Source organism: Beta vulgaris, chromosome 6 (assembly GCF_026745355.1).
Source record: "Beta vulgaris subsp. vulgaris cultivar EL10 chromosome 6, EL10.2, whole genome shotgun sequence".
Taxonomy (NCBI): domain Eukaryota; kingdom Viridiplantae; phylum Streptophyta; class Magnoliopsida; order Caryophyllales; family Amaranthaceae; genus Beta; species Beta vulgaris.
Window position 1 is genome coordinate 12,693,266 of NC_079207.1, and position 27,064 is coordinate 12,720,329.

General features: G+C 36.7%; 1 protein-coding gene across 5 annotated transcripts; it reads right to left on the bottom strand.

Annotated features, from left to right (window-relative positions):
• Positions 1-4,760: 4,760 nt before the first annotated feature.
• Positions 4,761-22,391, bottom strand: LOC104895778 (cell division control protein 48 homolog B). Of its 5 annotated transcripts, none has more exons than XM_010682374.4 (13): positions 22,136-22,391; positions 20,894-21,051; positions 20,713-20,757; positions 19,680-19,735; positions 19,389-19,538; positions 18,655-18,759; positions 15,994-16,093; positions 15,573-15,857; positions 12,083-12,252; positions 10,044-10,172; positions 7,789-7,876; positions 7,593-7,670; positions 4,761-5,427 (listed from the first exon to the last, which is right to left on the bottom strand). In XM_010682374.4, exons 2-13 carry the CDS (start codon positions 21,041-21,043, stop codon positions 4,957-4,959), a joined length of 1,827 nt encoding a protein of 608 aa, XP_010680676.1. In that variant the 5' UTR covers positions 21,044-21,051; positions 22,136-22,391; the 3' UTR covers positions 4,761-4,956. The 5 variants fall into 5 exon arrangements, with proteins under 5 accessions (XP_010680676.1, XP_010680675.1, XP_010680673.1 ...); XM_010682373.4 differs by having other exon boundaries at positions 20,894-21,120; XM_010682371.4 differs by having other exon boundaries at positions 20,894-21,403.
• Positions 22,392-27,064: the final 4,673 nt, after the last annotated feature.

A 27,064-nucleotide genomic window follows, 5' to 3' on the forward strand; every position in this document is an offset into this window, starting at 1 on the left:
AAATCCGAGAATACAAAAGCGACGGCCTCAGGTGGCACCTCCTCAATCCATACACGCATACATCCATAATCCTTACTACTTTGAGCTAGAGTGTGTGCTACTCTATTTCATTCTCTACGCACATGGGTGAAAGAGATGCTAGAACAAAAGCCTCCTAACCACAAGATGTCATCTACGATGTTGCCGAAGCTTGTATCATCTCGCGTTTTATGATTCAGATGAAAAATCAATTTGAGGCAGTCACATTCCAACACAATATTGCGGAGTCCTGACTCCACATCAATCTTGAATGTGTGACGAGCAGCACACGCTTCAGCTTCATCCACCTCCAAATCCACCGCCATGTGCATACACGTTGCCCCCATAACCTCCCCAGCCGCGTCCCGCATGACGCCTCCTAGCCCCGCAGTTCGATCTTTGTAAATGGCAGCATCCGAATTGATTTTGTAGAGCCCTTCCACTGGTGGTTTCCAAAGCTTGCTTCCTCCTTGATCAGTCATGGTCAATCAATCATGGTCTCCATGGTACGCGCTTCATGGGCTTTAGCGAATTCCCCGACCATGCCCACCGCACGCTGAATGACATCCATGATTCCCACCCTCTTTAACTCAAAGACCCATGCATTCCTACGCAACCACACACCCCACATAATACTCCAAAAAATGTCCCATCACTCTTCCTTGTCATGGTTTAGTCTTAAGTTCAAAACCCAGTCCATCAAGGACTCATCTTCCTTCGCCCGAACGTCGAGTCTTAATGGGGAGGCTCGCCACATCTGCCTTACATCATGACAAAATGCTAGCGAGTGAAGAATCGTCTGTGGCACGTCACCACACATTAGACACACACGCTTAACCGCACAACCTCTTCTATATAAATTCTCCCTCATAGGAAGACCTTGGTGGAGAGCACGCCACCCAAAGTTCCGGATTTTAGTTCGCACCTTCGTCTTCCACAGAAGCTTCCATACCCTCTTTGTCCTATCCTCTGAGCTCGTCGCCTTCTCGCCCCTTTTTTCATTTAACTCCAGGAAGTACGCGCTTCGAACCGAAAAGTGGCCATGCTTAGTAAAATGCCATGCCCACTTATCCTCACATGGTCTCAAGGGAATGGGAATCCTTAAAATTGCCACGCTCTCCCACGGTGATAACCACTTCACCACTTCCTCCTTATTCCACCCTCCCTCCCTCAACAACTCATAATTAACCATCTTCGACGCATCAGGACTGCGCACACCCTGCAAGGCTTGAAACCGTGGCATAGATGGTATCCACGGGTCATCCCAAATTGATGTGTCACACCCATTGCCCACGACTTTTTTCAAACCTTTGGCTTAAAGATTTCTTGATGAAATAATAGATTTCCATGTATAGCTAGCCAGGGGACAAACTTGAACATCCATGAAAGATTTCTTCGGGAAATATTTGTTTTTGAGCACTTTCGCCATTAGAGAATTCGGGTACTTCAAGATTTGCCAGACTTGTTTAGCGAGCACTGCCTTGTTAAACACCGCTAAATTTCTCATCCCTAATCCCCCCTCATGCTTTGAAGCATATATTTTTTCCCAAGCCACCCACACCATCTTTCGCTCATCCTTTTTTTGCCCCCAAAAGAAAGCTCTACACACTTTTTCAATATCATTCAAAATACTCACAGGGATGTTGAAACACCGCATTGCATAGGTTGGGATAGCTTGAGCAATGGCTTTGAGAAGAACCTCTCTCCCTGCTTAAGACAAGAAAACTTCTTTCCACCCTTTTAACTTTTTCAGGATCCGTTCTTGAATACTTTGAAAAACACGTTTTTCTCGAGCCCCCCACAAAAGTTGGGAGACCGAGATATTTATCGTGCTCATTTATAGCCTTAAAATTTAACTTCATCTGAAGCATATTTTTCTTTTCTTGCTCAATATTTCGGCTAAAAGACACCTCCGATTTTTCCATATTCAACATCTGACCCGAATCAGCTTCATAGGTTGATAGAATTTCCAGCACCTTTTCGACTTCCTCCTCATTAGCTCAAGTAAACAGTAAACTATCGTCTGCAAAAAAGAGATGAGATATATCATCGACTTTCTTCCTAATTTTCAAACCATGGATTTCTCTTTTAGCTTCATCATCACGCAACAGAGATGATAAACCTTCAGCACACAAAATGAAAAGGAAAGGGGATAGAGTATCTCCTTGCCGCAAGCCTCTAGAAGGAAAGAACTTTATGGAAGGTTGCCTGTTAACCAGAATGGAAAACGATGTAGATTTAACACATTTAAGAATTAACTCCACATACACCATCGGTTTTTCCTTGTTAACCGCTAATACACATACTAGTTTGTTTTGCCGAAATTAAAAAAATTTAAAAAATTTCTTGTGTTGTTCTACGTGGACAGTATGCAGGAAAATGATTGTAACTCTGACGTAAAGTGGGAATTAAAACTCCCATTGACAATATCTAGGAAAAAGATTCCAATTTTTTTAACTAGTACAAAAAAGTATTATTGGAGAATCCAAAATTGCCTTTACTGACGTTTGATCCACAACTAGATGTTATGAGATACAAATCTTTACCAATAAACCAAGTTCATAAAAAAACGCTCTCTCCTTTTTGAAATAAGTGAAACATTTCTCTCTTTTATATGAGAACTTTTGGAAAAAAATGTTTCACTAATTTCAGAACGGAAAAAGTATACATTTAAACACAATTATATGGTTGTTCCAAATTAAATTCTCATTTTTTTAAATTTCTTAGAATAGAAAATTCACGCGTAAGAGAATGTTTACGAATTTTGATCTTATTTGTACATAGCTCAATGTACACCAAAGCCCAAATGAGTATGCACCCGATGAAATATATATGCATTCTTTTCTCCAAATGAGTACGTATCTAATCAATCAAATCAGTACGTATATTTTAAAATAAATATAAATTTTTTTAATGAATGGAAATAATATTTAATTTTGCCATTTGAATTGTTGCCGTGAAAGACATGGATGGGTTATACATTTAGGATCGTTATTGCAAATGATGTTGTGAATATATAATTTTAGAAGTTGTTTTCCATTTACCCATTTTGGTAACAAAAATTAGATAAATCTTATAACCATTCTAGAATTGGGTTTCTAATTAATTATGGTACTGTAATGTGCTATTGCACAGATATGCAAGTTCAATATCTACATATGCTAGTCCACTCATGGACATTTACGTGATTAATTGGAACTTCAGGGGCACGTTCGTAATTCCGAGTACTCTCTCTCCTCTTCCTCTTCCGCGTATTCTCCTCTTTCGCGTGCTTCGCTGCCATTTTTTCCAGCGATGTTGCGCTACTTTTGTTGCTGCTCATTTCTGTCGATAAGGCGTCGTCTTCTTCCGGCAAAAACGATGGCGGTTTCTTTCTCGCCGGAATCACGAAATCAAAACTTCCAGATCTAAAATTTCGAAATCAAAACAACCTTATAAAATTTTTTTTGTCAAAAATAACCTTTAAACTCAATTTTTTTGTAAAATCAGACCTGGTGCCTATTTTCCAGCATTGACTGAGATTTTCCGGCCTTGACTTTATTTTTACCCCCCCTCCCTCTCTTTTATTTTACTTGGTATTAACTTTCCCTCCAATTTCATTCTTATAACCCACCCTCATTTAACTACTTCTTCTTTCTCTTCCTCATTAACCCCAAATTCGAAAATTCCCCAACCAAAATCCCTAAATCTGGTGTGCTCTATATTAGGGTTCTTCAATTGGTAAGTTTATGATTTTTCATCTCAATTAATTTCTTCTTGTTCATAACATTTGGGGTTATCTTTTGAATTGAATTAGGGCTTATCTTATCAATTGAATTGGGACATTCCTTTGAACTTAATGTAGTGCTATGGTGAAATGCGGTTGTGGATTTGCAGTTGCAACAAGGACATCATGCACTCATGATAACCCAGGCAGAAAGTTTAGAGCTTGCAAATTTTACAACCATGAAACAGGTCAAAGGGGGTGTAAAACGTTTGACTGGGTTGATGAGGGCCAAACTGATTGGCAAAGAGAAGTCATAAATGTGCTTGTTGCAGAGAAGCATAGGTTAGCCACTGATAACAACATCATCAAGGCAAGGCTGGTTTGTGTGGAGCATGAAAAGAATAGGCTAAATCATGACCTTGAGAAGCTGAGGAAGAAGCCATTAATGAGGAAGAAAGAATCTTTTGCTATGAATGAAATTGTAGGTTGCAAAGAGAGGAGAGAGAAAAATAGGGTGGTGTGGTGTTTTGAAATAGGGTGGGTTATAAGAATGAAATTGGAGGGAAAGTCAATACCAAGTAAAATAAAAGATAGGGAGGAGGGGTAAAAATAAAGTCAATGCCGGTAAATCTCGGTCAATGCCGGAAAATAGGCACCAGGTCTGATTTTACAAAAAAATTGAGTTTAAAGGTTGTTTTTGACAAAAAAAATTTTATAAGGTTGTTTCTGACAAAATGACACTTATAAAAGATTGTTTTTGACAAAAAACTCTATTTTTAAACAAAAAGAGTATAATTTTAGTGGTCAGAATTCACCATAGCTGCCTTCAACTGTTGTCAAATATTGCCCCCTCTTTTGACAACGCTTTGATCAAAGAATTAGGTACATCTTAGATGATCATAAATGCTTATTTTCAAAGTTGTAAATAGAATCTGAAAATACTACTCATCAATAACCCTTTTAACTTTTATCATTTTATGGAGGGCATGAACCACAATGAGCTTTTGAGGCCATTTGGGTTGATTTAATTATCATGTAAAAATAATAAAAGTTCATATTAAAAAATCTAATGGTCAAAATTGTGCCTTGACAAGCATGAAACTTGGGTAAATTGAAGACTAAATGGCGCTAACCCAGGATCTATTCAAGCACGACAGGATTAGTCTCTCCTGGTGCCTTCATGCTTTCATTCGAACAAAGCTAAAAGGACGATGCCATATGACGCGTAGTCTTCAGGTAACTGCTGCTTTAGGCACGCCTCGGTCTATACACCAGGGCAAAAACTTAGCAGCAGCAACTACCAACAAGCTTACAATACCAATTGTCAATCTACTCACAGGAACAGAGAGTTTTTCTGTGGTTCTACTGGGTTTTTCAGCACTGGACTGATCTTGGTCAAATTGCAAGGCTGAATTTTTCATGAATCTTGAGTACATATCAATGACTTCCATTGTCAATGCAGGTTTTAAGGACTTCTTCACAATCTCGAAATGTCGATCACTAACAATAGTTGCCGATATGTCCTCTCTTAAAGCTACTATTCCAGCTTCTCTACAAAGGCCTTCGAGCTCAGCCCCTGTGAAAAGATCAGTGTCCTCTGCTATTCGTTGAAGATTGACGTCGGGTCCCACTTTCATAGTCCTTGTATGTACATGCAATATCTCATATCGAGCCTCCAAATCTGGAGGTGGTACATAGAGTACCTGCACAGATACAAAATTCAGCAACGAGAAAAAGTTTTACAAATTTTTTTAAACAATTTAGTCTTCCAGCTGCTACAAGCAAGTCAAAAACAATGGAGCAAGATGTCCGAGTTTAAGTACCATTTGAAGACCTAACGTTTACTAACTTACAGAGTTAAGGATCTAATGTTTGAAAGTCAACAGTTAAGACTTAAGAACCTCCTCTTGGATGACAGTTAGTTTAGTCGTTTAGTGTGGGAAAAAGAAAAGGGAAACAAAAAAACATAATTATTCATCAAAAAATTACAAGGACCTAACATTTAATTCTATAATTTAGTAATTAATACCAAAATTCAAAAAACCATTCATATGTAAAAAAACTAAAACCCCAAGTCAAAGGAGAGTGTAAAAATGGTGACTTAATGTTAAACACCATTTTTTTGGAATAACCCATGGATGTAAACCCCAAGTGAAAGGAGTGTGCACAATTGGTCACCTTTACATTGATTTCTATCTTCATGAGATGTGAAAATGGATTTCGAAGTAATGTTGCAACTACGAACTTCCTAGAGCATTATTGTTTTTTCTTCTCTTCTGTAGTATCAAAAGGAGTTTTTTTATTTACAGTGAAGTATCAAAGTAAAAAACTTACATGGACCTAGTCCATACTAAATTAGTGTGGATCTAATGCTAATTCATGTGATTTATGAAAAAAGAGTCAATATATAAGAAAATAGATATAAAATAGGAGTAAATATAGATTCTAAAGGGTGACTATGTAAGAAAAAATGTCATGAAGTGAAAATTTCATTATGATAAACTAATGTATGAAAGAGTTGCTGGAAAAAAAAATTGTCACTATGTTAGATAATAATAAATTAGTGTAACTTTAGATTTTAAAATGTTACCATATGAAGAATTAAAATTGTCACTATGTCATATAGGTGGCTTTGGTCCATAATAATATTAGTGTGGACCAGGTCCATGCAAGATTAGCTAAGTATCAAAAGGAGTTGTTATCTTGCTTCTAACATCATAGATGAGTAGCTATGAGTGTCTAAAGGAGGGGGGGGGGGGTTACAGCTTTCTACTTGTACAAAAATGGGAGACTTTTTTTATTAATCTCCTCGATTTTTTCAAATGGAAAGTCTCCTTCAAATTTATTAATGTATAAACAAAGGCGTGCTATAACAATAAAAAAGAGGTTCTATATTATGGTTGCTAAATCAGGACATTGCAAGCACAAGAACTATTTTCATAAATAGATGTCAAGTAAGCTACTATGAGAAGATACTAAATCGTAATTGTCTTTTCTGTGGGAACCTTTTAAGTTTTGGAATAGAGAAGAACATCATTTGATTGTGTTCAAAGTATCACAAGTCTTATACAAGCTAATATAGTGCTCATGAGAGCACCTATAACTAGGTGCTCCGTATCACATTTTATTACATTTTGTTCATTTGAGCAAAATATGTGACAAATATGGGGAAAAAAAGTGTTTGGGAGCATATACTACTGGCCTACTGGGTGTTTCCAGGAGCACCTAAGAATGATAGTCTTGTAGATATATTTTTTTTCTACAATTGCATTTTCGGCAATTCATATCAACTATAGTTTTTTGATAATTTTTTTTACTATAAAACATTAGGTCCTTGCACTTTTTGATGAATAATGGTTTTTTTTTAGTTTCCCTATTCTTTTCCCATACTAATTGACTGTACTATCGTCCAAGAGTTCTTAACTCTAAAAAATTGTAAACTTTAGGTCCTTAACACTAAAAAATAGTAAACTTTACGTCCTTGAATGGTACTTAACTCCAAAATGTCCCATCTGATGTTTTGTATTCATTTTGGAGACAACTGCGAATGTGTATCAAACTGACAGGGACATGTACATATGTCCAATGGATTAATTCCGCTCTTTAGATTTGTTGTTTTCTTTCTTGTTAATCGCTTCCGCAATTCATTACATCCCAACCCAGTTTCTCTTCCCAGTAAGAAGCCTGATCCTCAGAATTGTGGTCTCAAGGCCCAACCAAAAAGTCCCATTTCATCTAATAGGACTATGTAAATGTGTAGCCTAATGTCACACGACGTTCCATAGAATTTCATCTAGCAATTTGCAAACACTGACATGAAATCATAAATGCAAGGTTTCTGTGGAAATGTTTGATGAAGTAGATTTACCAAATCAAAGCGACCTGGGCGCATAAGTGCAGGATCAATTGCTTGAGGTCGATTTGTGGCAGCCAATACAAGTATTCCCTACACGAGAAAAAATTTAGTCTTTTAAAAGATGAACAATATGCAAAAGAAATTGTAGGTTCGCTGTATAAAAATTTGCTGTGACAACAGTCATAAATAGTCCAAGGCCATAACATACTTTTGCCAGCTCCAACCCATCCATTTCAGTCAGCAACGTTGATAGAAGTCTCTCTCCGACTGAAGTATTGCCACTTGAACTCCCACCTCTGGAAATAAATCATCGTTAAAAAACTCCGAAGATATAAACATTGAAAAAGACTTAAGGTATACTTCCTCCGTTTCTTTTGAAGTGACCAACTTTCCTTTAAGGGAAGTGTCACAATAAGTGACACATAGCTCAAAGTGGTAAAAAGAACTTGTTGTTTATTACATCTTTGCCCCTATTTAATTGTTTACCTACCTAATGAGTTAACTATCACCCTCAATTGGTTAAACAAGTGGTCCCGTACTTTCTCTCTCTAAGCTCCTTGGTATACCCCCACTTTCTCTTTGTGACACTTAAAAAGAAATGGAGGAAGTATATTCACAAGACACTTCAAAAGCCAAAAGCTCATATCTAAGTTCCTAATACTTCCATTACTTTTTAAAAGTTGCAAGGTTTGCAACATTTTAACTTTTGCACTGTTCATGTATCAACTTTGACCGGAAATTTATGACTAATATATACAACAAAAGTAAGTGTTTTATGATGTTGGATTTATCTTCATATATATGTACAAAATATCAATTTTCTATAATTTACACTAAATAGATAGTTAGAAATACCCATGGTCAAAATTATGCCTTGCAAGCTTTAAACAATAGATGAAGTACATGATATGTACAAAGCATATGATACAACCACAATGAACAAATAGATTTCTAGAAGGCCAAATCACATTTGATCACGCAAGCATATCTGGAATTTGGGAAGAATGAGTGCCAGCCTTTAGCATCTGTTACAGCAGGATGAGTTCATATTTTAGCTTATCACTTCTTTCAAAATTTCCTATACAACTATAATTATCTGCTCCGCACTAGGCACCACAGCAAGGTGGGAAGACGAAGGCAAACAATTGTACAAAAGCTTTAATCAACAAAAGAAGAGGAATTTTCTCAAATTAAGATGGCATGAACAACTGATAGCCAGATGACCATATCATACAGCAGTGAATATAGATCAGTGAGGAGACGAACATTGTCTTGGAAGCTAGTATCTTATGCTACGAACCTCTCTTCAGTGAAGTTGCGTTGTTTTATACTAGTAGTTCATAAAGAAAACTGTCTACAAGACTACAACTACAAGGATCGAATCCAATGTCTAAGACTTCACATGTCAATTGTTGTATCCCCGTAGAGGTGCATCAACCCCCCCCCCCCGATCAACACCAGAAAAAAGAAATAATAATAATAATAATAATAATAATAGAATTTTTTGTTGGAAAAGACCTAGTAAAATAGCCATTTTGTTAGGAAAGACCTAATAAAAACTTTTTTGTTGAAAAAGACCTATTGTAATACTTTCCTTTGTTACTTAAGACCACCTCAACGTTTTCTAACTAAGAAGTCAATTTTCAGCCATTGACTTTTCTTCCCCTCCCATTTTCACTTGATGGGGCCAACCTTTTTTTTTTCCTATCCTAATCCCTTAAGCTACCAAACCCCTTTCCTCTTGATTCCCATTTTAAGGGATTAGGGTAGAAAAAAAATTCGGTTGTCCCGTTTAGTGAAAGAGGAACAAGTCAATGTCAGGAAATTGACTTTTTGGCCGGAAAACATTGAGGTGGTCTTAAGTAACAAAGGGAAGTATTATGATAGGTCTTTTTTAACAAAAAAGTTTTTATTAGGTCTTTCCCAACAAAATAGTTATTTCAATAGGTCTTTCCCAACAAAAAATTCATAATAATAAACATGCACGTGCACACACACACAGAGAGAGAGAGAGAGAGAGAGAGAGAGAGAGAGAGAGAGAGAGAGAGAGAGCAAGTGTACAAGGCAAAGCCATAGGGAATGCTGATCTGAATGAGTAGGTAATAGGGACAAGATAAGATGAGCCAGATACATAGCTTGTCCCAGCAAAAGAGCCGGTTCAGATTATTGGTTATGGTGTAGTCGTATTCTCCAAGGGCCACCCTTTCATGTCTATGGGAAAAATAGTTTTGAATTAATTATAGGAGCTAGGTTCCTTAGCTCTGTATGCAGTTTGTTATGAAGGGAGAGGAGTGCCAAATCACCAGCAGGAGGAATCAAAAAGAAGGGGAAAAACATTGCTTGTAACGCTAGCCCCAGTTGATATGATGAGAGCGTGAAGTAATCTAGTGGACACAATGGTGCAGTAGATTGATACAATTTCAAACAAACGCTGAGCCAAGGTGAATGAGACACTTTACCAACCTCCTAGCAGCAATGACATCTGCTTCATCGAAGAACAAAATGCTTGGTGCTGCTAGCCGTGCTCTCCGAAAAGTGTTCCGCAACAACGCCTCACCCTCTCCAACATACATTGAATATAATTCTGCACCACTATGTGAACCAATTATTAAAATGAGAACCTGTTACAATATAAATCATAAACAGCAAGTTCATGGCAAGTTTAGAAAAAGGCAATTACCACCCAAGATATCAAGAAGTAACAATGATAAAACATATTCACAGAAATATCCTCAAGCCCTCAACAACCATTCACATGGACTAAAAAGTTAAAACTTCCAGTTCCTGTTCGAACATAATGGACCACCGTTGCAAACACATAACACATTCAAAATCAAAGTTGCTATTAACGTTCCTAGTGGTTTGTTCTGGAAAGAAGACTGGATTCTCTCACGTGGCAAAAGACATTTATTATAGGGAATTGTCCACCTAGCCACTTCCAGTACAACAATGGGCATCAACATCTAAACTGGAAGGAACCTGATCAATCAGCAATCCACAACCCCTCCTTTCTGGTTGTACTTGCACCAAATAAATCACAAATGTATTGCATCATACAAAATAATAATTTCAAAGGAAATTCCTTCTTTTTATGGTTTTCCTTTGAAAGAAGAATAAAAATCCACTTGCCAAGACAGAAACATAATGAAAGCATTAGCACTTGGCACCTCAGAAGACAGCTAAAGACATCGGCCTCCAAACTGGAAGCACAAGCTCAAACCTTACAAACCCTCCTCTCAGGACAAACCTTTACCTAACACATGCATAGGTTTAGGCCACTCCATTATTGGCTCATGTATGCTGCACTTGGTCAAGATTGCCAACAAAATCTGTAATCTCATTTTCTAATTAACAAATTTAAAAAGAATACTCATGAATCTGTTGTCCTCGTCAGAGCCCTCCTATGACGATATAGTCATTACATTAGAGTAGAATTGGCATATGGCTAATAAGTGATGTGTGGTTAGAATTGTGTTCGTGTAGACACTCGACACTTTACCAAGTTGGCAAACCCTCAACGAAAACCTACCAGTTCATAGATTGGCTTACAAGGTTAATTCTGACCGGACACTACCATTACCAATATTTATCAGTGTTACTCCGACATCTTCGTTTACCTCAAAAACGGGATGTCGTGTCGTGTCGGACACGACACTTTACTTGGATACTTCATTTTAAGCTAAAAACTTGACTTTTTCTACAAAATAGCCGAGTCAGACACTTGGATACCTGTACCCGAGTAGACACTCAATCAGTGTCTAAGTAACGTAGGTATTTATTATACTAAAATAATTTATTTGACCGAAAATAATATGTATAATAAAAAATTTCTACGGAAAGCATGTGTTCAGAGTTTCGAAGAAACTATGGTCCATCTTCGTGCCAGCTCTAAACTTCTTAAAGAGCCTAAAATAAAATAAAATAATCTAAAGAGTTAAAGCAGATTGGTTTTAGTTTTACAGTTTCAATCTTCAAACTTGACATAACCCATTTTATATAACAGGTCATATGTAGACATAAACCTGCAATTGTGTTTGCTTCGAGTCAAGTAGTCAATCTCACATTAGCAAAAGACGCCCACTCAGTGATGTAGAAATATGCTACTATGAAATATGAAATATAACATGCAAAGCCTTGACAGAAACTGAAAGAAGGGACAAGATTAAAAGTTTGAAGTGTAAACAAGTGTATATGATGAAGTATGCACAATGTCTTAACAAAAAAGGCATAATCATCCAAGATCCAAATTTTTCTCTTTTTTTTTTTTTGGACAAGGTACAAGGAGCAAGGAGAATTAGGTAACCCTTCTCTCAAAGGTATCCACCAATCCAAGATGCAATTAAAAAGGACACTTGGAAAAAATAATACTAATATATTAAAAAAAAACTTAATAGTGGGGGACCCAGAACAAGTCAGGAATCTGAAATGGTCTGGCTTAAAATGGCATTGGCTAAAAGTTTATCTGTATAAAAGCTTACATATCTAAGATACAGAAATTATACCTCAATGAAAAAAAAGAAGCTTGTGCTGCATGAGCTGCAGCTTTAGCAAGGGTAGTTTTCGAGCATCCAGGAGGTCCATGCAGAAGAATTCCTCGAAGAGGAGATACACCCATCCTTGAAAAAGCACCAGCATGTTTAATAGGCCACTCAACTGCCTGCCGAAGCTTCTTCTGCAATGGAGCATAACCAAGAGAGAGTAAGAGATTGCAATGAGATCTAGCCCAATATCCTGAAACATTCTGCCCAATGTCCATGCCAGCCCTACAAAAAACTTAAAAAACAGTTCGTTTTGTTAAAGAGGGATTCTTTATCTTGTTCATTCACCATTTTAGAACCCTTTATGTTTACATATAGCCATATAGGTGTAATCTATAACTCCCATATAGCTTTTACATATAACTCTAAAACATCTTAAACCAAAATTTGAGAAAAGAATCCAGCTACCCCTTTGTTAGTTACTACTCCCTATTTCCTATAGACTTCCTCTATTCTTTATTAACTACTAAATTTTCCTTTTATTAAAGTTCTATACTACTTCCTCCGTATTTTATTAATTTACCCACTTCTCTGGGCACAGTTTTAAGAGAAATAGGTATGTGGGTCGTAGAAGGAAAGAAAAAATATTAATTCATTGGCATATTATATTGAAGTTAATGTTGCGGGGAAAGAAAAGTAGAGTAAGAAGGTAAAGAAAATAATAAACAATTTGCGGGACCATTCCTAAAACAGGAAAAAAAAAAGTGGGTAAACTAATAAGGGGCAACCCAAAAAGGAAAGTGGGTAAACTAATAAAAACCAGAAGGCGTAATCAGTACATACCCATTTTTGGTAACTTTTCCCTCTTGGCTTCACATGTCTACTCTTCACATGGTATTTGGAACCACTTATGTCTTATATGTCTGTAGTCTCTACTTTTTTCCAGTGCCTAATATATGTGCTCAAGCTATATGTATTATGTAGTGACTAATAAAGGAGGAAGTAGATTCCATAATTGATACTTACCAATTATTGTAAACCAAATTACTTTGCATAATTCTGTTTTCATCTAAGCTTTCCCCAACTTTTCTCTCTCCAGCCCTGCACTCTCTTACGAGTCTTACCTTTTCTCTCTCTCCAACTTCACGTCTCTTCTCCCACACTCTTTTACATATCCTCTCTCCGACTGCACACTTTCTCTTACTTGTTATCTCTATCTGTTACTAAATGATTCTTGGATCTTAATTTTCGTGCCAAACCCAATTATGCATACTAACACATGATGGATGGATTAATAGGTTGATTATAATAGCATCTACTAGCTCTCTTAGTCAACAGGATAGATAAAGTAGTAAGTTGTTTATCTAGGAATAGTATTATCTTTTATAAATTAACATTGTCTAAGGAAGGGAGAGGGCCATTCATATTTCATAGTAATGGACTGTATTCTTTTTTCTGATTTAAAATGATCTATGAAGAATCAAAGTTTCATGAGAACTGTTGCAAGCTATTAAAATAATCCTAGCAAGACCTCCTAAATACTCCCTCTGCTTTTTATTTAGTTGTTCCACTTTGACCATTCATGTCTTTACTTACCAATCAATAAATATTACAAAAATGTATTATTATGAAAATAGATATTGAGACATATCCAACATCTTACATGACAATGTTTTTTATATATATTAAAAATAAGGCCAAAACTGGTTATGTGAATAGCGGAAAAAGTCAGAGTGGAACAAGAACAAAACTAATAAAAACGCTGGAAGAACAAGAACAAAACTAAATAAAAACGACGGAAGCATATAGTATGTCAAGGAGGATCGATCCACAAGGAGATGGTTCAACAAAGATCACTGAATTAATAAACTAAACTGACAAGAATCATTATGTACTTATTAATGAAATAATCTAAATTATAAGTACATCAATGAATCACTATGTATACAATTCGGGTTTTCATACTAAAAAAAACTAGTAAGTCAATCTATATAGGGCTCATTTGCATTCTTTCTACAATCACGTCCCTCATAGTCATAACTCATCTTTTAACGCACAACTAGTTAATTGCAAGACTTATTAAATAAGTTTCCGGTAGCTTCTAGATTAGCATATATATATAGCCCAAAACCTAGTAAGTATAAGCTACTCATTTATGAGTTATGACTATGGAAACATAATTAGATTCAATTTTAACTCCTAATTAATACACATGATACAAATCAAAATAAAACTAATAGAAACATAGATTAAAAAAAAAAAGGAAAGAATGAAAGAAATCACCAATTATGGATAACAAAGATTAATGATGCTTCATTATAATTACAATGGAAGAAAATCACCAATTAGGGTTAAAATCAAATAAGTGTATTCTAGTCTTCACTGATCATTGCTTTTATTTATTTTAAATTCAAATTATAATTTTAATTATTATGATTTCTACATCGAATTCAATTATGCTTTTTATAGTCATGAAGAAGTAGGTTGATTATTAGGATTTTGGATATTTATGTATGTTTATGAGGGATTGATAATTCAATTACTTATTAGTTTAATATATCTCTTATTGTTAAATTTTCATGCTAGTCTGTAAATTGGCACAAACTTGTTTATCATTCTTGCAGTGACCTAGTTGTGCACACAACGATGAATTTCGCATTGGCTTTCAACAATAGGCAAAATAATCCTTGTCAAAGGGAGAGCGATCATGATAGTATTAAGGGATGTGATTGTTGAGATAATTCAGAAGAGCCCTGTAGGAATTGAATTATTGGGTTTTTATTATATTTCCTTGAAATTCCAAATTACATGCATAATCAATCATGATTCTAGCCCTGATATTCATTTGATTCATATAACTGTTTCATTTGCAGTTACCAAGTTGTGCACCGGGTGATGAAATTCCATATTGGCTTTCAACAATGGGCAAATCAATCCTTGTCAAAGCGACAACGATCAAAAGAAATGTGAGGTAGGTGATAGATCAACTTATTAGGTTTTCATCATATTTCCTTAACATCCCGAATTGCATACATTTATGAATCACGATCCTACGCCTTTTATATATTTGTAAATATAATTGTCTAATTTGCTTATAGTTCAAAACAAGTCGTTATTCACTACCCAATGAGTTTTGTTAGTTTAGTATATTAATTCATTGATATCAGTTTAACCATCTCCCTCTAGTTCGACCCTGCGTACCCTACTACATAGGTAGGAGGCCTGTTAGGATCATTTTTTATACGTTGCAAGAGTCATCGACGAATTTTGCTAATTTATATGTGACGTTGCAGTATAGTTTGTCCAAAGCTTCAGTTTAATTACTTAATAGTCCTACATATGCTTCTCCTCTGCTTAGCTCACTAATCTGTTCACAATTTTACTGGACTCGTGCTTCTTGATATCTTCCTGTTCTATACTATGCTAGATACCTACATCCACCTCTAGTCCTCTACACTCAAAGAAGAATTCCTACCAAGCAGAAAGTAAAAGTTCTTTCTTCGAGTATACTGACCTTCAAATCATTTAATCCCCCGATATCATCCCAAGACACCTTAGGGATTTCAACTGTGACACCTCTTGTTATGCTTGGACCAACTATAGATCTTGCAAGCTTCCAATCATCCATTGTGATGCACCACAAACCATCATTTTCTACAATAACTTTTGATCTCTCCAAAGCAGACATGGCTGCCTCACGACATAAAGCTTCCAAATCAGCCCCCACATATCCATTACATGATGCAGCTACTGCTTGTAAGTCAATACCAGGATCAAGTGGAAGCTTCCTAGTATACAACTGCAAAAACAGAAACCTGCATAAATAACAGCTTGGTGGTGAAGGTACCATAGCAAGAGGTTTCTACAGAGAGTAAATTGTTTTGTTGATCTAGACAATATGACCATGCAAGTAGAGCTTCTTTATCCAAGCTTACCTTCAGTATTTGAAGGCGCTCATGCTCATTAGGGGTTGTCACCTCAAATTCAGCATCAAAACGTCCTGACCTTCTTAGTGCTGGATCAATAGCATCAATCCTTCGGATATTAGCAACATAGTATTAGTCACAACATGTAAATAAATTTACTGAAATGCTGAAGTGAGAAAAAAAAAAAAGGATCAGTGATAAGTGTGTCCATCTTGTTTCAACTCCATCTTGGATTGATAATTAAGATCAAGTTTGTAAAGCAGATCACGAACAACTAACAACAGACCAGACAATCAACAGAACACAAAGTAAAATAAATTATTAGGCCAACATTTCCATTATCAGCTTCTTATAAGCCTCATTTGTATTTCATATTTTGCCTTTTGCTCTTATATGAAAACACGTAAGATAAAGCGGTACAAACTACAAATAGAAGCTAGATCCAGCTTCCATCATGAATTAGATATAAATAATTAGGCAACTATATGATCAAGAAACAACATCCACACTGAGCATTATCTGTGGCAACATACAGCTTAACGATGCCTCACAGCTTTCAAAAAAACTACACTGAAACCAGAGGTCACATGTGACTTGAGCACTTGAGCTTACCAATGACAGAAAAATGAATGATAATTCCCTAGACTTTGCCAGGATACAGAACCAGGACAAGATTGATTAACTCAGGAACACAGGGGCCCTCAAAATATGACACCGCAAAAGAGCAAACATATAAATATATGGTTGTCTTTATTGCAATCTACTATGTGGAGAGACAGCCAATCATATTAGGAAAAATTGATTCTAATAATCCAACCTTTCAGCCGTTCGCTCTAATTAATCTTACCTTTTTTTATTATCCAACCTTTTAGCACTATCTGCTTATTTTTAACCCTAACGTGTTGAAATAGGTTGGTCACCGGCAGATAGGTTAGTTGGACACTTGTCTTGTTCTAATTTAGTTAATCAATTTTAATTTTAATTAACTTAACTAAAATAAATAACCACCAAACACCACCCCCAAGGCACCACTGCCAACAACATCACCACCACTGCCAACCACCCCCATTTTACCCCACACCACCACCATACAGCAGCGCCATTACAACCACCACCAAACCTCTGCATAGCCTGCCCTGCCACCCAAATTGAATCACCCTTTACCATGACACTGCCCCACCACACCACTGCCAACCACCCCATTCCATCAATCTCCGATTTGCATAGGCTGTGGGATGTTAATAATTATAATTTCGCTCCAAAATCCTCAGTAAACTCTTATGCTGACGCCCATGTTGTCAGACGAGAAAACATCATCTTCAGCATGTAAGGAAAACAAGAAGCTGCAAACTGAGGACTAATTCCAGGAAAAAGTCTGAGAAACTAAGCTATTTTATGAAGTCTAAAGATAATTCTTAATTGAATAGTAGAGAGATCCAAGGCATCAAAATAGACAAAAGAAAGTTCACAAACTTACAGTCACATGCTTGACAAAAAGAACAATAACATCAAAAAGAGGTTGCAGAGACAACAAGCATCAGCCAGATTAACAGTGAAATAATAGTCTCATAGACTAAGCGAGGCATGCCTTCTAGAATCATAGCCATAGACTATATTGATCTTTCGGAAAAAAAATCATGTTGGAAGCTACAAAACAGCCCACCAGGAGATCAATACAAGAAAGAGAAGCAAACGATTTCCGACCTGCCAAATTCGAACTAGCAACCTTATGATCATCTGTTTGACCAACTACAGTCCTCAACTAATTTATCTCATCACTTCTCGAATCGATTTTCTTCAATTTCGCTTTTCCATAGTTAAATTGAATTCATCATATCAATTCACTCAAATGAGCTCCACACACACAGTTCTCACCACATCGTCTCAGAAGATGTTGGCGTGAGTGCGGCCGAGATGAGAGGCGTGGGAGGCGGCGGAGGTGGACAGAGATTGGAGGAAGAGGGTGGTGCTGCGAGTTAGGTTTCGAGTGTGAAGAGGTTGGAGGATTTGAAGCCGGTGGATTTGAGGATTTGGGCGACTGCGGTTTTAGCGAGGGTGTAGGAGAATTGGGAGGAGGGAAGGGTGACTGATGATGGTTCTGCCACCTTTGGTAAAGGGGGCGTGGGGGTGACTGATGAGCGCGAGAAAGGGAGGTAAGAGAGAGACCCGAGAAGAAAAGAGAAAAATGGAAAAGAAAAAAACAAAAATATTTAATATTACAAGTTACAACTTCAGCAGGTTACCAGCCTCAAGGTCTAAAATGAGCATATCATGCTAAAAGGTTGGATCATTAAAAAATAATCAAAAGGTGGGATTAATTTGAGCGAACGGCCCAAATGTTGGATTATTATAATCAAATTTTTCTTAATTTTATCAGAAAGACAAAATAAAAATCTAGACATGCATCCTCCTGCCCTCAAATTCAGCAAGAATAACAATAACAATATAACTAAATTATTCTATAGATAAACTTCACCCAGCAACATAAGGAAAAGCATTGATCTGAACACCAGTATGGCAATAGATATCAGTTACAAGCATTATGAAGACAGTTGATAGTAATTTCCCAGGAAGATGCTCAAGGTGGAGCATAAAAATAAACAGGTTATCATATGGGAAGAAGATTTAAGTACAAAGCAGGATAGTACAGATATCAGAGTAGGGAACAACCTGTTAGTTGATGCTACTACCACAAATTGGGGTGCAGTTGATGTGGGCCGATTTGCGTCCATAAGAGTAAAAAGTTGGGAGGCCAATCGAGCATCTTGTTCTCTTCTGCATGTAGCAACTTAGGATAATTATCAAGTGCTTGTGCAAAATACCACAACCAGCATCCACATGAAAAGCATGTTTTATGCTATCTTATTATCTTAATCAATATTATATCAGCATACTTTCATACAAGCACTTTCCTACACATATAAGTCATGAGGCATGAACAGCCTCCTCATGCAACCCTCATAAGTACTCCTTTGCACACAACCAAAAAATTTGGCCTATCAAAAAAGCTTTTGTTTATCTGCAGAATAAGAGAATACAAATTTATAAATCTATAAACTCGATACTATTCAGGTTTTGGAAAAAAAAAAAAAATAACACTTGGCCTCACGAATCCAAATAGGTTTTTCAGTTTTCACTTACATATTCCACCTCAATCCTGAAAACCATCAAGCTTCCAGAAACCTTTATAAAAGAAAAGAAATAGAGAAAGCAAGTCACCTGGAACTTTATTTTTTTTAATAGAAGTTCACGTCTGCCATTTTTCTACCCCTATTCTATGTCTGTTTTACTAGGAGGAGCTTAATTAGAAGACGAAAAATAGATGTAAAAAAGCATTAATAATAGTTAAAGTCCTACATGCTAGATTTGAGTTCATGAAAAGTGCATTCATCTGTGTCACGTACCTAGAAGCACGACGAGGACAGAGAGCATCGATCTCATCAATAAATATGACAGAAGGCTTGCCTGACATTCCATGAGATGATGCCTCAGCGAAAGCCTCGCGGAGGACTTTCTCACTCTCTCCAACATGTGCTCTATGAACAGTATGAGGACTGCAGCCAGAACAAGTGCAAGTAAGAACCAACTAACAGCAAGGAAATGACATATCCACAAGAGAGCACATTTTTACTGTAAAGAATTATGGGGAATAATATTTTTTATGCGAAAAAAAGCTCCAAAGGAAGATGGAAAACCTAATAACAGTTAGCTTGGCATCACATTCTCTGACCACTGCACGTACCAAGCTTGTCTGGCAATGCAAATGAAACGCAAAAGTGTTATAAAAAAACATGAAATAGATCACTCATTTGAATCTTCGGGGGTTTATTTAAAACTACTAGCCTCATTTACTTCTAGCGACTAGCAATAGATTACTTGAGCAAAAAAATTTATAAATGCAGCTATATAACATCTCTTATAGTAATATTTTCTCCAACTCTTATTCAAGTACTAATTATCTCAAATCTTATTCAAGTACTAGCATTATCTCATGAATCGTACAAATATAATGATAAATCGACATTATACAATTCAGTTCAGTATCTTCATTCTTTGAAATGAAGCAAGGGGATATAATATAGGGTTTCCCTCGTTCCAAACATAAAGCTACGCTAAGCCCGTAGGACGATCCCCACCACCAAATCATTTGCTCAGGTGACAACACCTTCACAGCTGTGAGTTGCTCATGACTTACTCTATAATTACCCCAAAATTACTACTTTCGAGATGGTTTCATGTCTGGAACCTCTAAGTACTAGTTGCAACACATCTTTGTACCCTCGCGGATTTTTTGGTGGCTAGTAGGAGATAGAGTAATGTTAATTAATTTGCATATAATATTGTAAAGGAAATCTCATGTCAATGCACATAGTAATAGAACTCCATCCTCACACGTGAGTATCTTCATAATTTGCCGATGGTAATAGCAATGTACGAAAACGTGCAGTACAATGGACATCATCAAACTAATTCATTACCATTAGTATTATTTATTACTGCCTACCAAACAAGCCGTGATTCCCAAGACGAAGCACAAAACAAGAAACACGCAAACAATCAAACAATTTAGATGTGCTCTTTCCATAACAATCTTAACTACAACTACTAATACCAAGAATTGTGCACACAATTTTCATAAAATGAGAAATTAGATTGAAACTTACATCATACACCAAATATTCAAATTCCGGAGAAAAATAACTTAATTAAGGAAGATAATTGCCTCACCTTCCCAGTTCCAGGAGGACCGTAGAGCAACAAACCACGGCGCCACTGAAAAGGTTCAGAAATTGAGAAACAAAATCGAAAACTGAGAACAAAATCGAAAATTGAAAAAAAAAAAATCGAACATTGAAAAAGAATGAAACTAGAAATTGAAATGAATTTAAAGAGAGAGAAAGAGAAATACTTTGAGACCGAGATGTTGAGCATGAGAAGAGTAGAGAAGAGGAAAAGCGATGAGTTCTCTGAGAGCTTCAAGTGCTTCGGAATTTCCAGCAATGGCTTCTTCTGCTCTCCATTTCTTACTACAACTATTTGATTCTTCGCTATTCTCCATTTTTCGAACTGCGCAGTTTTGGCGTCGGGTTTAAACTTTTAAGGAGAACCGGAGAAGGTTTTCAAGAGGTTTTTGTCCTAATGATGATAAGTTGATAACACATAAGAATGGGCATGGGCTTGAAAGTGGGGGGCAAAGATGCGAGTGGAGCTCAAGTTTGACTAAAGTCGACTCGAACTCGAAAACTCATACCCAAACTCAACTCGACTCAAAAACTCGCGAATTTCAAATATTCAAGCTCGAACTCGAACTCGGAACCTAAACTCGAACTCGAACTCGTTTCAAGCTCGAACTCGAATTTAGTTAAAGATCAAACTCGAAATTTGTTCCCGCTCGAATTCAGTTCCAACTTCCAGCTACCTATATGCATTCTTTGAAGATTTTGTGTGAACAAGAAATACCAACTCAAAATATATCCCTAAAAGTACTTAACCATACATCAAACGTCAACATGAAAAGTTTTTTCCGAATCAATCCCGACCAAACAACTAATACAAATTCATTATCATCATATCACTACAAATCCACAACAACTAATACAATTTACACATCTCTAGAATATAAATGCAACCTATTTAGCAAATATTTAAGTTAACCCAAACTGAACTTACAACTAAACCTAACAAACTGAACATATAAACTGAACTTGCAATCTAAACTTATAAACTGAACTTGCAAACTAAATTTATAAAATGAACTTGCAAACTGAACTTAACAAACTTAACCGAGGATGATCACAAATGCTGAAGGCCATCTAGAATACATGAGTATCACACCAGCATTAGCAATAATAACAGGCAGCTGTCCCAGTCCACCTATACCTTCTGAATACACACTTGCATCTATAAAAACCAAACTAAAATCGCAAACTGAACTCACAAACTAAAATCGCAAATTGAACTTAGAAACTAAAATCGCAAACTGAGCTAAGAAACTGAACTTAAGAACTGAACTTAGAAACTGAACTTAAGAACTGAACTACTGTAATTAGCTTCTAACATTCTAATTCCACAACATCCCTTATTGAATTCCATAATTCACAATATCCAAAACAACGACACAAAAAGATCATTGAAGCTAGCGTCGAGTTACCTTAGAATGAGCGGCACCGAAGTGAGGTGGTGGTGTGGCGAAGGATATCAGTGTCGCTTGGAGTAGCGTCGTTGTCGTGGTGTGCGGGATCGTGGTGGGCTGAAGCTAGCGTCACCTGAACTTCCTCCTTCAGCGTGGAGATGAATGTCGATGGAGATTGGAGAGAGAAGGGAGGCGTGCAGCGTGCGAGAAGGAGGTGCAGCGTGCGAGGGCTAACCGGCTGATTTTGTGTCTGTTTTTACTCTTTCACTCTTTCTTTACAATGGACAGTTAAGATTAGATCATTGAGTTTCTTTAAATCTCATCCTTTGATATAATTCTATTTTTATAGGAGAAATTCTTCACTTTACCTTTTGGTTATTTTATATAAAAAAAATTTATGTTTTTTTAACGTACAAGTATTTTTATAGGAAAAAAGTTAAAATTTCTTTAAAACATACTCATAATTCTTGGGATTCTCATGTTTACAGTTTTGATGCATCATATCAAATCCTCCCAAATTTTACATGAGTCATGAATTACCTCATATGTTTTGTGAACCCCATGTATATGCTAGTAATTTTAGAGCAATTTTTTTTTATTTTCCTCAATATGAGAATGAATTGTTTTGGAAATACTATCATAGACTTGGCTATTTTGTTGGTCCTAACCATGGAATTAAAAGTTGGGATATGTGCCTAGTAATTTATGAGGGTTTAAATGAAGAAACTAGGGTGATGTTTGATTCTATGCCTAATAGGAAATTTCTAGCCAAATTAAATCACCAGATTATTGTTGGATTTAATTGAGTGGTTGGCTAAGAATAACTATGAATGAGATATGTCTTTATCTGCTAGACCAACCCCACAACCCTATAGTTGTATTACACACCTTCTTACTCTTCGGATTGTCACTCTACTTCTCATGCATTTTCTTTATTTTATGTGATATTAGTGAATGATTTTAATCTCTCAGCCCAATATGAATTTTATTATTACACTTAAAATTTTCATCCCCAACCGTATATTTATGATGATGATGATACGGGTTGTATAGAGAATGAGAGTTATGAGGATGATGATCAAATTATAGAAGAGATCAATGTGATGGATATTTTAAAGGAGGAAGAAATCTTGGTTGAAAAACCTTCCTTGGAGAAGTATATAGATGAGAGTGATATGATTCATGAGTCTTTGTCAGTTCTACCTAGAGGTGGCCAATGCGCGGGCTCAACCAGGCACAGCCCTGGACCGGACCGGTCATGGGACCGCACGGACCGGACCGCCGAGGGAACGGGCATGAACCGGCCCAGGACCGGATAGAGGATAGGGTTGGCGTGGGTCCATAGTTGGGGGGAGTGGACCGGACCCGACTGCCCTGAACCGGGACCGTAAACCGGCGTGAGACCGAGGGTTAAACCGCCCATGAAACCGGCCCTGACCCTGAACCTGCACATCAAACCGTTAAAAAACCGGCCCTGAACCTGACCGTGACAAAAACCGCCCCAAAAACCGGCCCAAAACCGCAATCCCCCTTCTTGCACCGGCGGTCCGACAAACAAGAACTTGGGAACCGCGCTTCTCCTACCGACGGTCCGGCGACAACATCTCCCTCCCTCCCTGCGATTCTCCCTCCGGCGGTCCGGCCGTACCCTACATGGCCCCTATCCCCCTTCGAAAATAATTGAGGTTGTTTTTGAAATTATGAAGATTGAAAATCAGAATTGTGAATTGTGATAAGATAATGATGAGTGGTGTACAAAGTGGAAAGGATAGGATAAGATTAAAAGGGAGAAGAAAGAAGAAATGGGTGGAAAATGAAAAGCCTGCAAGTTGCATCCACCATTTTTAATTTCACCAGGCACCAACATACTGTTAGTAATAATATCAAAAGAGAGAAGGAGAAAATATAGCCGTATATTGTGTTATATGTGGGCCACGTTGGCAATTTTTTTTTTTTAAAAAAAAATGAAAGATAATTCATTTGTTACTGTTACTCCCAACATACTGAATGAATTTGCAGGATCATGATGTAATTGCAAGCTTTTGCAATGTAGCTTTACTATTCATTTGCAGACTGATGAATTATCATCCGCTCACCTCAATTAAGCAAGTATCTCCCAACTCCCAACATACTTCACTTCATGATTTTCCCACCTCAATAGAATTTCAAAATTAAAATTTCCCCCCCAAATTATTCCTATAAATACCGCATTTTACCAGTTTCATTCTTCACATCTCACATCTCAGCATCTCAATTTCATACTCTTAAGTCTTAAACATCCTTCTGTTTCTATTTCTTTGAGTACTACTTAAACATCCTATTCTCCATCTTTATTTATAGCAAAAAAAAAAAAAAAAAAAAAACTTATTTCGCTTTCTGTTGTCTACTTAGCTAAGTTTTAGTTCCTTAAGCTATTGTTTTACTACATTACTTTAATACTTTAGTTTCTATCTCCAAAAAATGTCTAAATTTTTACAAAAAAATAACTGGAAGAGGTAAGAGCGGTGGTTCAACTAGCCGAAGGGGTGGTTCTTCTAATTCACCGTCCATCGACAATAGCGATTTCATCGAAGATTTAGAACATGAGTCGTTACATGATAATGAAGCATTTGTGCAGCCACCAAACCGACAACCATCTGCTTCAAACATGCAACAACCGGGTTAGTGTTCAATAATTAATCATGATTATGTTACATAAAAATGAATCAATAACCATTATGTAAAAAAAAGTATGACTTAGTAGTTAATGGTAGCGGTGTTATTCAATAATGATTAAGATAATTATTATTGATTATGTTACATAAAAATGATTTAAGCAATAACAATTATGTAAATCAAATAACACTTAGCTAGTTAATCGTGATTATGTTAATCTTAAATAATTAAGATACTTAATCATGATTATTTAAAAATAATAATATTTTAGCAATAATAATTATGTATAATAAGTACATAAATAAACTATCACTTAGCTAGTTAATTGTGATTATTAATGATTTAAAATTAAGATAGTTAATCGTGATTTTGTTTAATTAATAATGTTTTTGCAATAATAAGTATTCATAATAAGAACGTAAATGAACTACCACTTAGCTAATTAATTTTGTATTATGTTAATCGACAATGAGTAAATATATGTTAACTTAAATATCGTAGATGAAGCCGGTGAAACCGGCGTGGGCAACGACGACGAAGGAGCTGGTGGCTCACAACCTCAAGGTACCAAAAAGGTGTTATGGGTGTGGCCATTCTTTGAAAAACTTGCAACCAACGAACCCAGACAATGGAAGTGCATTTGCCAACTTTGCAAGAATGCAGGCGTCAACCCACCACCGACTTACAACTAGAGGAACGGTGGTGGAATGGGGACCTTAGGTCGTCATTTGACCAACAAACATGGCCTTACGACAGAGAATGTTAGCAGTGACGGGGACCGAAACACGCAGACACAACTCCACGGGTTTGCTGGTGAGATCTCCGGCGCAGGTATGCCTTTCTCCTACAATAGAGATCGTACGATTGATGAATTTGCTAAATATGTTATCACTGTTGAATTGTCGTTCAACCATGGAGAAAGTGATGCATATGAATATTTCAATAGAACTGCTTTGCAACCAGCATTTAGGAAAGTCCCTAGGAACACACTTAAGCGTCGCACACAAACTGCATTTCATCTCTATAGAAGTCATACGATGGAGATGTTCCGTACCTTCAACGGTCGCATTAGCCTTACAACGGACACATGGACCTCGTGTTTTGGTGAACCTTTTATGTGTGTTACTGCCCATTGGATCGATGATGAGTGGTTTTTGCAGAAACGTATCATTGCTTTTGAGCTTATGGAAGAGAGTCATAGTGGGTACAACATAAAAGCCCGTTTAATGGAGTGTTGTAAGAAATACCATTTACTTGATAAAGTGTTTTCATTATCTATGGATAATGCAACGGCCAACACTAAGGCCATTGATTTCTTGAAGCAGGAAAGTACGTTTAAGCTTATATTAGATGGTCAATTCTTACATGTTAAATGTTGTGCTCATATACTCAACTTGTTTGTTCAAGAAGGTATAGCTTGTTTACAACCTTTATTAGATCCCATTAGAAATATCGTTAGGGTCTTAAGAAAAAGCCAGGTTAAGAGAAGGTACATGGCATGCATTGTGTAAAGAATTCGGCTTGCCGAAGAAGGTCTGGTCTCTTGATACTCCAACTCGATGGAACTCTACTTATAAGCTGCTGAATGATGCAATCAGGTATCGTGATGTTATGACTCCTTTATATAATGAAGTTGTTTCGAAAGAAGATATGTTGATTACTGATTATCATTGGACAGTTGCAATGCTTATTCAGGATGTTCTTAAATCTTTTCACAATGCAACTAACACATTTTCTTTGGTTTATGAACCCAACATTCATTTGGTAATTGTAGAATGCATTAAGGTGGTACATGCCATCAATGAGAAATTGGATGTGAGTGAAATCAAAGTTGTGCTTGATAGCATGAAGGTAAAGTGGTTTGCATATTTTAGTGAATTTCCGTACATTTATGGTGTTGCCTGTATACTTGATTCGGCGCTTAAACTTGATGGCCTATCAAACTTGTTAAATTTCTATTATCAATGTTTAGGTGTTTCTTACGATGTTGGCAGTTATGTTTTGAAGTATAGACATCTTTTGGAGGAACTTCATGATCATTATGTCTCGATTTATGACCCCGATTTCGTTCCGACTCCGGACATACAAATACTGTTCGCTTTGATTCTTTAATTAATAACATATTGAAGAAACAAAAAACTAGTGTTTTTGGATCCGCTTGCGCAGGGGTGGACGATTATTTGTCCTATCAATTTGAAACAGGTTCAGATTTCCACATTCTTAAATGGTGGAAACTTAAGGAAAATCAATTCCCCATTTTGGCTAGAATTGCAAGCGACGTACTTGCAATTC

Coding starts and splice junctions, on each gene's coding strand:
- LOC104895778 (XM_010682374.4), bottom strand. CDS start 21,043: ATGGAGAATAGCGAAGAATCAAATAGTTGTAGTAAGAAATGGAGAGCA. Junction 18,760..19,388: donor TGTCCTCGTCGTGCTTCTAG/GTACGTGACACA, acceptor TGCTACATGCAG/AAGAGAACAAGATGCTCGAT. Junction 7,671..7,788: donor ATGGGTTGGAGCTGGCAAAA/GTATGTTATGGC, acceptor TTTCTCGTGTAG/GGAATACTTGTATTGGCTGC.